The sequence below is a fragment of the Nasonia vitripennis genome, assembly GCF_009193385.2.
Source record: "Nasonia vitripennis strain AsymCx chromosome 2 unlocalized genomic scaffold, Nvit_psr_1.1 chr2_random0005, whole genome shotgun sequence".
NCBI lineage: Eukaryota > Metazoa > Arthropoda > Insecta > Hymenoptera > Pteromalidae > Nasonia > Nasonia vitripennis.
In genome coordinates this window covers 1,824,369-1,837,547 of record NW_022279612.1, presented here as the reverse complement: position 1 = coordinate 1,837,547, position 13,179 = coordinate 1,824,369, and the positions used below count along the sequence as shown (strand labels likewise).

General features: G+C 34.9%; 1 protein-coding gene across 3 annotated transcripts in view; it reads right to left on the bottom strand.

Annotated features, from left to right (window-relative positions):
* Positions 1-11,930, bottom strand: part of LOC100680190 (laccase-5) — a 360,660-nt gene extending 348,730 nt beyond the window's left edge. The window contains exons 1-3 of one of the 3 annotated variants that reach the window (XM_031925149.1): positions 11,482-11,930; positions 11,077-11,321; positions 10,925-11,005 (exon numbers count right to left, since the gene is read on the bottom strand). In XM_031925149.1, the coding sequence (XP_031781009.1) occupies positions 10,925-11,005; positions 11,077-11,248 (253 nt within the window). In that variant the 5' untranslated portion in view covers positions 11,249-11,321; positions 11,482-11,930. The remainder of the gene's footprint in view (positions 1-10,924; positions 11,006-11,076; positions 11,322-11,481) is intronic. The other 2 variants (XM_031925151.2, XM_031925148.1) reach the window with 2 other exon arrangements.
* Positions 11,931-13,179: the final 1,249 nt, after the last annotated feature.

The window sequence follows — 13,179 nt, the reverse complement described above, 5'->3', positions numbered from 1 at the left end:
AATGGTTAACAGACAAGGCAAGGATTAGGTGGGCTATAGGGATGTTCGAGCGCTACAAAGCGGCAGAACCGGATGGCATTAGGATATGTGCCGGATGAATGGAGTCAGGTGAGGGTGGCATTCCCGCCCAAACCAGGTAAGACACAACAAACGATCGCAAGGGACTTGAGGCCAATTAGCATGACATCGTTTTTACGCAGAACCCAAAAAAGACTGGAGGACATCAAGGAGTCATCACTTGCAGAAGCGCCGCTGCACAGCAAGCAACATGCCTATCAAACAGGGAAGTTGTGGAAACAGCGCTGGCGGACGTGGTAAGCTTCATTTAAAAGGGGGATAACAGGGGAAAAAAATGAATAACAGGGGTTTGGTATTGGAGGCTTTGCTTGACATCGAGGGGGCTTATAATCACACAACCGGCGAGGTGATTTTGGCAGGCATGGAGGAGCACGCAGTACCAGCAACTGTTGGATTAGCTTTATGCTAAGAACCAGGACGATATTGGCAACCCGGAGAACGTACTCTAGCAGCCTGCTTCATATCCTGAACGAGGCGGGTATAAACGCACTGGTATATGCAGACGACATTGTCATCCTAATTAGGGGAGACGATGAAGTCGTGCTAGCAGGTCTAATGCAATTCGGACTGGGCCTGGTGCAGTAAAGGTTTAATAAAGTAAAATTAGGGGTCAACCCTAACAAAGTCAGTTTCATGGTGTGTACGAACAGGTATAAGACCAAACCGATGGAAGGGCTTCAACGCCATGGTGTCCCCCTGTAATTGGTAAAGGAAGTCAAATACTTGGGATTCACGCTCAACACCAGACTCAACTGGGGGAAACATATCAAAGAAAAATGCGAGAAAGCGATAGGCACTTTCTGGGCCTGCAGGAGGGCTTTTGGTAAAACTTTGGGTATAGAACCGGATAAAGTGAGATGGCTATATGATGCAATCATCAAACCAAGACTCACTAATGGGGAACTGGTATGGGGCTGAAACGCTCCGACTGAGCTCTATTTGATAATAATCATTATTTAGTGGTCCGGATGTCGTGGTATTTAAATCTCTTCTTCTTTTTAATTTTATTTATATGTTATTAGTTCTTACTATTTTTTACTTGGCTAACGTATTGTAGCCAAGACTAATATAGCTGACAGTGAATATGTGTTTGTATTTTATTTTAAGTTTTTCTCTTAAACAGATACATTACTGTGTAAGATACTCTCCTTGTCTAAAATTTTCTTCAAAGACATAGTGTCCTTGAAGAATTCTAGTGTGACAAAAATTTTATAATACAAGTGATTCTTAAAGGACTTACTGCCTCTAAGATTATTGTATGTACTATAAGAAGGTAGAGATGCGCAGCGATTTCTAAGTATTTCGTCCTTGACTAACGTATTGTAGCCAAGGCTATTATACCTGAAAAGAGATTTATGTTTTAATTTATTTAAGAAAGATTTTCACTCAAACATATATATTACTGTTTAGGTTACTCGTTTTCACTGAAACTTTCTTCAGAGACGTAGTGTCAGAGATGCAGAATGTTTCGTTTCACAAAAAGTTTAGTATAGTTGACCTTCAGAAGACGTATTACCTGTGAAGTCGTACTACACTGTTGCAAGAGAATAAAGAATTATATATATATATATATATATATATATATATATATATATATATATATATATATATGGGACGTTTCACGTCAACCGGACCATCAGTGCACCCAAAATTGGGGTTAACCTAACAAGACGTTTGAGGTCTCAAAATGATCGTCTGGTTTTTGAAAAAGTTCTGGCCTTTTCAAAAATCCAATGTGGCGCATAAAATATGGAGCCTGAAACCCACGTTTTCATAGCAGATTCAACAAAAACAATAGTAAAAATGTTCTAATTTGTGAAATATCCCACCAAAAAGCATGTACAACTCATGATAGGACATATTATTGACAATGCTGACGGAATTCCAAAATTCGAAATGGCGGAATCAAAATGGTGGACATTATACCTCCACCAAACCCATTTTACCGCAACAAATGATTTTTGATCAGTTTAAAGTATCGATATGGGGGTTTTCAGGGTCACTGAATCTCATTTTAACCTCGAAATTTCAAAATTTAAAATGGTGGATCCAAAATGGCGGACATTATACCACCACCAAACCAATTTTACCGCAACAAATGATTTTAGATCAGTTTAAAGTATCGATATGGGAGTTTGTGAGGTAAATGGTTATAAATGTATTATCGGAATCAGTATTTGTGCACATGAATCTTATATTTTTCCGGTCTATTAGATTTAGAATTATCTGTCTGCGGTTTTTGCACTTACATTTTTCTATAGTTCTGTGTATATGCATATGCCTGCGTGGATGAAAAAAATATATAATTTAGCCAAATGAATCAATGTTTAATGACATTTTGTGCACTCTTATCAATTCTGGCTCCTCGTTCGTGGAGTATTTACTGGTGATAAATGGCTTTCGCCGATATCATAAATTACTCTGTTCCTAGGTTCATTGGTATTTGAGTAATGCATGACTTTCAACGTTTCATTATTTTCTGGGATAAATCCATGCCCCATTTGTATGTTTTTGACAGGTGGACAGTTTTTAAGTCTCTTTTTAAGGAATTGACGAGTTTGTTCGTGATCCTTTTTGGTGTGTAAGAAAAATTTTATATTGAATGATCGCCCATTAGCCCATGAATAAAGAGCTTTAACATCTAGAATTGCTTTATTTTTTGCAGCTTGTAAGCTCGCTCTTGTAGCTTCTCTCTTTACTATCGCTCCAACTCCATCGCAACTACCTTTTCCTGCTTTTGCTGCATTATGTACACTGCAGTGGCATCACGAGTAGTACAGTCGGACATAGATACTGTACTGAAATGCTTTAGCTTGCCTTCAGATTTATAATAAATAACAGCAGGAAAAATCGTACTTTGATCATTATTAAAATGAAATGCCTGTGCAGCATCTTGGGCTGTAAAAGCATAGTTCTCAGCAAAATCCAATTGAGCAAGAATCTCTTCATCTGAAAGATTATTTTTCTTCCCAGAAATAAACTTTGATTGTTCCTTAGCGATGAAGTGATGAGGTATCAACTTTTCTAGGCTAGAACATAAAGTTTCAATAAATTCTTGCGATGTTGTATCTATCGGTTGATTGCCACGTGCTGAAGATGACTTGATCAATATTGTGCCCATCCATCTCAACGTAATTAGAAAACTTTTGAATGTCCGGACAAAATTTGCATTCATTCAAATAAGAACTTGGTTTGGCATCCTCACATAGAACGAAATTCAAACAATCTTTATAATTCTTCAGAATATTGTTTGAGATTTTTTCTATATTTACTGCGTCAATCATCGCCTTGAAATTTTGGTGTATCGTACATACACATACATTGTGTGTACCAGAGGATCCTGCAAAGACACAACATTTTGGTCTCAGTTCCGCAAACTTGGTAAGCCCAATCGGATGTTCAGGAAACTGTTCTTTAAATTGATTATGAAGGTTTTTAATATCAGTAAGTAATAATCTTTTCTGCACTTTTATTTTTTTACCATATAAATAAATACTGACGGTATCTTTTTTATTTGGCATAATTCTGCTGTTAAGATCATTTTCGTAAAAATCTTCAACTTTCTGAGTAGTTTCTGCAGGTAATGTTTTTCCACGTTTTGTAACAGGAGAAGCCAAAACTCCATCTGATTCTCTTAACTGTTTTGCTTTACGAGGCATTCTGTGAGACACACCAAATTGGTTCATAATTTTACGTATTGCCCAGTGTTCGGGCAAAATAGTAAGAATACTGACACGTAATGGATCGTTCTCCGGCAGGGATTGGAATTTGTTTTTAAGTCCAGTTAAAATATCTGTAAGATCATCTTGCATAGGTGCATCCGTGTTTGAAACCGAAGGTGAGTCAGTCTCCGATTCAAAATCAACACTCATACTGACGTTTGGAGATGACAAATCATGTAGTTTGTAAAAGGATTTTCTACATGTATTACAAATCAGTGAAGATGTTGGATAATCAGGATAGACATCTTGAAATTCTTTGGAGATCTTCCTAAGAGATTTGCTGTGTCCTGTATTAATATAAAATGGATTAACGCATCTATCGATACGATATTTTTTCGCAGGAGAAGACATTGTTGTAGGATATGAGAAAGCACAACCAAAACAAAAAAAATTAACAAGGAGTTACCGATAAACTAAGACTTACTCAACAACTGCCTTAAAAAGGATGTTGAAGAAGAAGTCGCCAATGTATATATTAATGTACCTATTAACTATCCTAAAAAGGACTGTTGGAGAAAAAAAAATTTCGAGGTTAAAATAAGATTCAGCGGCCCCTTAAACTCCCATACCGATACTTTAAACTGATTTAAAATCGTTCATTGCGGTAAAATAGTTTTGGTGGTTGTATAATGTCCGCCATTTTGGATCGACCATTTTGGATTTTAAAATTTCGAGGTTAAAATAAGGTGCAATGGCCCCAAAAACCTTCATATCGATACTTTAAAGTGATCTAAAATTATTTGTTGCGGTAAAATTGGTTTGGTGGTGGTATAATGTCTGCAAATAATGTCACAAATTAGAACATTTTTACTATTGTTTTTGTTGAATGTGCTATGAAAACGTGGGTTTCAGGCTCCATATTTTATGCGCCACATTGGATTTTTAAAAAGGCCAGAACTTTTTCAAAAGCCCTTGACCAGACGATCATTTTGAGACCTCAAACGTCTTGTTAGGTTAACCCAAATTTTGGGTGCACTGATGGTCCGGTTGACGTGAAACGTTCCATATATACAGGGTGTTTCATTTTAATCCGACCACGTCAAAAAACCATGGAAAAACTAATTTTAACGAAAAATGGCCTTAACAAAAGTTGAAGGGGGTAAAGGGGGCCATCGAATGACACAAACACCTGTGACCTTGAACTCGATTTTCAAGGCCATTTGAAGGTCATTGTATTTTTTTAACGGGAACCCCTATTTTTGACCTCGGAATACGGAGCAGCGGAAAAAATTACGTCGGAAATGACATTTCAAGTTTGCCTTAGTGACCTTGAGAAGGTCAATTCAAGGTCAAATAAGAAGTATCAGCCTAAGATTGTTTTCCTTTCAATTTTTTCGTAGAATTATCATTTTGTTATTGTAATATACATTAAGAGAATAATTGACTTAAAATGTGATTATGCTTTGCTGACTTCAAAGCCATTTTGTAAGGTCAAAAGTGCAAAAATGCAATATCAAATGTTATGTGGAGTCCATATTTATATCCTAACTTTAGTGTTGCCCAGGAACAACGACGTGGACGTAATAGGATTGTGTTCCCTTTGGGGTGCTTGATTAGAGTGAGTCCCCTTGCCTCTCACTTTTCGGGGTGCTTGATTAGAGTGATAGAGTGAGTGATTATTCACCAAGAATCAATAAAATATCAACCCTTTCAGCGGCTGGATAATCAGCCATTGTTAAAAATTTATAACAAGTTCAATAAAAAATGTTGTTTTTACCAAACTTAACAAATTAGATAGCTTTCGATGAGTAATAAATTTTAATAGAAAAAATAAAGGTCAATGAATGAAAAAGAGAAAATGTTAAACAAATGATATTTGATTAGTTTGGCTAATCAATAACTATTCAATAACTAGTAAACTATTGAATACTAAGTGTAAGTAACAATGAGTAGAGGATAAATTCATATGAAAAGAGATCTCTTATTAGAAAAATTGTCTATTTCAACAATGAGTCGCGGGAAAATTCAACATGAAAAATCATCTTTACAAAATAAATTATTTATTTCAACAATAAATTCAGGCAAAATTCGATGAGGAAAATTAGTAGCCAATTGTGTCCACGTCGTTCCTGAGTAACGCTAAAGATAGGATAAAATTTCGCTTACGAAAACATCCCAAGAACTGAATAGAATCCAAAAAAATGGTGGTGTCTTTGGGCACCTACATTCAAATCTGTACATAATAAAAGTGAGAGGCAAGGAGACTCACTCTAATCAAGCACCCCAAAGGGAACACAATCCTATTACGTCCACGTCGTTGTTCCTGGGCAACACTAAAGTTAGGATATAAATATGGACTCCACATAACATTTGATATTGCATCTTTGCACTTTTTACCTTACAAAGTGGCTTTGAAGTCAGCAAAGCATAATCACATTTTAAGTCAATTATTCTCTTAATGTTTATTACAATAACAAAATGATAATTCTACTAAAAAATTGAAAGAAAAACAATCTTAGGATGATACTTCTTATTTGACCTTGAATTGACCTTCTCAAGGTCACTAAGGCAAACTTGAAATATCATTTCCAACGTAATTTTTTCCGCTGCTCCGTATTCCGAGGTCAGAAATAGGGGTTCCCGTTAAAAAAATACAATGATCTTCAAATGACATTGAACATCGAGATCAAGGTCAAAGGTGTTGGTGTCATTAGATGGCCCCTTTTGCTCCCTTCAACTTTTGTCAAGGTCATCTTTCGACATCAGTAAAATAAAACCAGACAAACAGCTGTTTATCAGATTTTTTGTTATTTGACCTTGAATTGACCTTCTCAAGGTCACCAAAGCAAACTTAAAATATCCTTTGCGACGTAATTTTTTCCGCTCTATCCGATTCCAAGGTCTAAAATAGAGGTTCCTATTTAAAAAAATCACAATTACCCTCAAATGACTTTGAAAATCGAGTTCAAGGTCATAGGTGTTTGTGTCATTCGATGGCCCCCTTTACCCCCTTCAACTTTTGTTAAGGCCATTTTTCGTTAAAATTAGTTTTTCCATGGTTTTTTGACGTGGTCGGATTAAAATGAAACACCCTGTATATATATATATATATATATATATATATATATATATATATATGGGACGTTCCACGTCAAACGTAACAAAGCTCTGCCCAAAAATTCCTTTTAATCTAAAAATGTTTAAAAATATGGAAAATTTAGCATTATTTATGTACTTACAATTAGTGAGGGATGTTTTTTAAAATTTTGTTCCCAGACGGACCTACGCGTTCCCTAACCTTAAAAAATTACTACTTTACGAAATGGTCAAGCTGTCAGAAATCACAGGGGCTCAGAAAAATTCTAAGCAATGACTATTTTCATGTATTTTGAGCTGCTGAACAAGAATCCGACAGTATTTTTTACCGATACCTCAAGCGTTCGTCCCTAACCTCAAAAAACATCCCCCAAAATTGCTTTTTCACGCAATTGAGAGGTTTATCCTGTAATCGATGGGAGGAAAATTATTGACAGAGAGTATTTTTATGTATTTGGTGCTGCTGAACACGAAACCGGCCGTCTTTTTTACCGATACCTCAAGCGCTCGTCCCTAATCTCAAAAAACCACCCAAAATGTCTGTTTTACGCGGCTAAGAAATTTACGTCTAGAGGAAAATTATTGACGAAGGCTATTTTTATGAATTTTGAGCCACTGAATTTGAACACGAAGCTTATTTCTTTTTGGTTTCTATTAGTTAAGTACATTTGATTAAAACCAAATGCCTTTAAAACCTAAATAATTAGATGGACGTAAGTTTACTTTATACCTGTTAAAAACATTTTTGGTCGTATATACTGATTCATGGATTCAAAGAAATAAATAAATGAAATAGACTGATTCCTTTTAGAAAATCATTGAAATACCTATCATTTTAGAAAATTTATTGATTTAATTAACTCGATTACGTCAATTTCATAAGGCGTTCATAATGACTAAATATTACTAAACTTCATAAGTAATCAGAACAAAGCCCGCGTTGTAATTGAATTTATTCTGAAAAGCCTTAGTTGGGATATTCTAAAAATTACCAAAATAAAAAAGAAATTTAGCTGTTTAGCTATAAAATTATACTAAAAATAGTAGAGAATGATCAGTGTACAATAAATGTTGCAGTACTATATTACAGATAAGATAATGAAACAAGCCATTGTAGTTTTATAGCACTTTCTGAATGCACTACTCATGATACAGCCGCAGTTTATATTTTACAAGAAAAGATTATTTCTGAAATAAAGAAATGATTCCCAAAAATGAATAAGATTATATACGTCACAGATGGTGCAAAGCAGCACTATAAAAATAGATATCAAATGATGAACTTGGTTAATCATGAGTCAGATTTCGAAATAATGGCGGATTGGCAAAACAACTTTATGACTGGGCGAGACAAAAGTTCCAAACAATAATATTCTTTCACTATTCCAAAAAAGATTACGAAAAAACTTCAAGATCACTAAAGAAAAGATTCTCGGCTGCACCGTCTGTTACAAAAATTTCAGAAGGACATGCGTTTTTAGTTTCTCCCGACAAAAAAATTACTGTGTTTAGATACACTAATGCACCAAGTCCATTATCAATAGTACAATATTAATAATTAAATTTAAAATATGTTCAACAAAATAATACAAATATACAAAAATAAAAGTAATAATTAAAAATCTTAAAAAAATAAAAAAAAAAGAAAGTAATGCGGGCTTTGTAATAAATACAGTCTCAACCCTGTAAAACGTAGAAAGCTTTCATAGGAATCAATAAAAAAATTGCATAGTATAAACCATATTATCAATAATAAGTTACATTATTTAAGTGCACTGAAGTAAAAGTAAAAAAATAAAATTTAGCTTCGTGATCAAATTCAGTGGATCAAAATTCATAAAAATAGCCTTCGTCAATGATTTTCCTCTAGATGTAAATTTCTTAACCGCGTAAAAAAGCTATTTTGGGAGGTGTTTTTTGAGGTTGTTCAGCAGCTCAAAATACATGAAAATAGTCGTTGCTTAGAATTCTTTTGAGCCCCTGTGATTTCTGACAGCTTGATCATTTTGTAAAGTAGTAATTTTTTAAGGTTAAGGAACGCGTAGCTCCGTCTGGGAACAAAATTTTAAAAAACGCCCCTCACTAATTGAAAGTACATAAAAATGCTAAATTTTCCATATTTTTAAACATTTTTAGATCAAAAGGAATTTTGGGCAGAGCTTTGTTACGTTTGACGTGGAACGTCCCATATATATATATATATATATATATATATATATATATATATATATATATATATATGACAAATAGTTTATTTTGTCGGTTACCTTCCTTTTTAAAATTTATATTTAATTTAAAATCGCAAGTATAAGGGACTGGACTTATTTGCCAGTGCCTCATCTCACGTACAAAAAGTTGCTCTGACCGAACTCTACTTGGAGAGAGAGAGTGTATTGCTCCTGTCTGTTCGAATTCGGTTGTGCAAGTGAGGCTGAGGAGCTGGATGAAGCATCTTTTATTTCCTGAGGAGCTACTGCACCGAGCCACTGCTGCGCGCTTCCCCGTGCTGTTTTGATATACTCCCTTCTCGGGATATTTTTTGTGTGCGCATTACTCGCGCGTCGCTCGCAGTGTACATAAGTCCGAACCGTTACAGGGCCACAAATTAAAGTTAAAAACTTACACCAGGGCACTAGACAGGGTGCAAAGATTGGTTATGGGATTCATCAATCACGGGTTTCTTGCGAACAATACCTACGGTCGCTATGGAAAAACTGTTGTAACTCCACCCACTAGGCAAGGTAATTAGGGCAAATGCGTGTAGGACGTTCTGCAGAATAGCGGAATCAATGAACTGTTCAGAGTTCAAGGATGCGGCGATTCTGGAACAAGTAATGCCGCTAATGGAAGAAAGAGGTTGCGTTTCCTATCGTGATCCCGGAAAGGGATTAATAAAAGACAGGATTACACGAACTCCTCAAAAACAGTGTAGTGTGGTTTACTGACGGCTCAAAAAATGAGAACGGCGTAGGAGCAAGAGCCTGGGAAAAGGGACACACACAAAAGATTGTGTGCTCGCTCGACCATCATGCTACGGTTTTTCAGGCGAAAATCAGGGCCATTACAGAAGCAGAAAAAATAAAAACTTAGACTAATTGTAATTATAATAGAGTATAATAATAAGAAAAACATACAAGGACGTGTAAATCATAATGATGATTAGAATCTAAAGATATCGAAGATGATGATGGCTGAGCGGTTAGGACGCTTGCTTCGTAATCTTAAGGTTCCGGGTTCAACTCTCCTCGAGTCTAAGTTTTTTTCAAAATAATATTTATTTAAAATTAAATTCTAGAAGTATCTTACAAAGCTGTGGTAATAAAAAAGAATCTAATAAAAGTCAGAATGCGCGGTAAAGTAAGTAATGTGGTTATTTATGTTTATGAAAAATCGCGATATATCATATGAGAGCTCATATGAGAGCTCATATGAGAATCCGGTCGAAAATCTGATATGATCGCTCATATGATTGCTCATATGATGGCTCATATGATTGCTCATATGATGGCTCATATGATTGCTCATATGATGGCTCATATGATCGCTTATATGATGGCTCATATGAGCTCTCATATGATTATTTTCAGCCGGGTAAGACAGGGTAGGGCTCTGATGGTCGGCAGCCAACCAGAGGAGCGGCTGCAGACTATTAGGGGCTTAAGCAAGAGCAGGCTGAAGCTGGCCGTTGGCTTGCTGACGGGATATTGGAGAGTAGAATACCACCTGTGGAACTTGGGACTAAGCAACTCTGGAAGCTGCAGATAATGCGAGTACGAAGAGGAGACCACCTCCCACCTGCTGTGTGAATGCCCAGCTTACGCGGGGACGAGACAGAGGGAGTGGGGGTTCCTATGTTGGGGTTAGAGGAGCTAATGACAAACACACTGAAAAAATAAATGTGGCTGTTTCGGGAACAGTCGATAGAAGTGAATACTGAATTAGGTGTGTTGTAGACTTTGACAACGAAAATATGTTTATCGTTATTCATACATTATTTTATTTCTTACAAACTTTATTTATCTATGGTAGAATTATAGGTATCTTCATTTTTAATTCAATAAAAGAAACAATTGGTTTATGGTACCAACCGTTGTGATGTTTCGGTGGTAGTGCTCGATTGACTTTCACGTATTTTACGTTGTCGATATTCTCTGCAGCGTTCAGCATTGCTGTGTTTTAAAAATTATGAGATTATTAAAAATGTATGTTATTATGAATTAATTAAGCATGAATAAATTACCGTTTTGATCTTTCAGTGGTACTAGCATCTTTTTGCCGTTGTCGATATTGCTTAGAGCGTTCAGCATTCGTTTGTTTTTCGGCAGTACTTGATGTAGCATCCTTTTTCCGTTGTCGATATTCTTCAGTAGCATGCTTCTGCCGTTGTCGATATTCTTTACTGCGTTCAACATTAGATTTCGGTGTAGTTTTTAATTTTTTGTTGAAAGCGGTAGTTGTAAGAATGTTTTTTTTTCTTTTTTTATGCTGAAAGTGCGTAATTAAATTTATAATTATAAAATTATAATATGTATAGACTATACAGAACATAGAAATAAGCGCAGGAGCTTATAATAGTTATTTTATATGTATATTGTTGGAAGAAAGAGATAGATATGCGAATAAAAAGCAGAGCGGGGATACGCACGTGTACATATGAGTAGGAGGCAGAGCGGGGAGACGCACGTGTTACTGTTGCATGTGTTATTGTACCGTTATTGTAACGACTGTTCAGTAAGAACAACGGTGTGCCACTGGTAGTTTTGGCGAGTCTTCGTAAAATGACGAATTTCTGGTGCGAGATCAGTTAAAATGGCTGGTTTTTTTCAGTGCAGCTTGGCATCAATTTTCCGAGTTGTTGAATCTATAAACAAGGGTTTATAAAGTAACTTCTTAAGGTACAGGAGGCACAGCAGAATGGGCTTCGCCTGAGTGCTCAACCGGCACGTCCCCGTGCAGGGGCTGCCGTAGTTCAGCGCCCCCTAACTATGATTATGACTATCACTACAATCCCTAAAATCTTTTATACACAAATTAATTGTCATTAAAATTCAACAGTATTTTTTACTGCAGCAGATCAATAAACGTATTCGAATGAAATTGAGTAGTTTTATTTAATTTATGCAATTGACGAATCTGAAAAATCGATATGTTTCATAAGAATACAAATTTCTTCTATAAAGCATCGTCAGTATAGTGAAAATACTACTATTTGATAACATAATCGATAATTAAAACAAGAAAAAAAGACGATGTTTCCTCTCATCGTCAAGTTTTACCCCATATGTGATGATATTTAATTATTTGATGTCTCATTATTAAATATACTATTAAATATTGGATGTACATTCGATGGTAGTTAAATCTTATGGAACCAATCAAAAGTATGATTTCATAAACGTTCTACGAGAATTAACTATTGGCAAGTACAAATGAATATATTCAATAAAGCCAACATTCTAAATAAGTAGTTATAGCTACTAGTACACAGGACCGGTTTTAAAATTATAGAATAAAATGGAAATAAATTTTAAATATTCAAAACTGTTTTATAATTATTTGATAAAAGTATTAATTACATTAACAAAATATAACGATTAAAATAATATAAATTAAAAAAATTTTTATTTACATTTATAATATAATGTAAATTTTAGGATTATAACAATCATCAAAAGGCGCAACACGCTTCAAGCGCCGCACTGGCAAGAAAGGACGAAGTTCGGTTCAGGACAGGGCGACCCTATATACTTTAAAATTGGGGTTTCTAACGTTCAACAAAAATCTCGATTGCATTTAAATCGTTAGTATTACGCTTATGCATAATCTGTTGGTATTTAAAATATATTAACCTAATTTTTTATCTTTCATTTGAATATATTACGTTATTAACTTAATATTGCAAGTTGAAAATTTGCTTGGTAAATTTCTGGTACAGGTACATATGATAAAAATATACATTCCTACTAAAAAAAATTTTCAAGAATTAGTCCAGGTAGATTGGAAGCTGTTAAAACAATTAAAAAAAAAGACGCAATTAATCTTTTTTTTTTTGACATATATTTATGTGTATATATATATATATATATACACACACACACTCATATATATATATATATATATATATATATACACACATATATATATATATGTGTGTGTGCGTGGATCTCTGTGATTTCAAAATCTCTGTGATCTCGATTTCGAAGATATGAAAATTTTAATTTTAGCCTAAACTGTATATATATTTTCTATATGTTGTATCTGACTCCAAAAAAAATTTTAGCGCGATTTTTTCATTTGGCTTCGAGTTCTAGCTGGTCAAAGTTGAGGTTTTAAGCAATTTTTG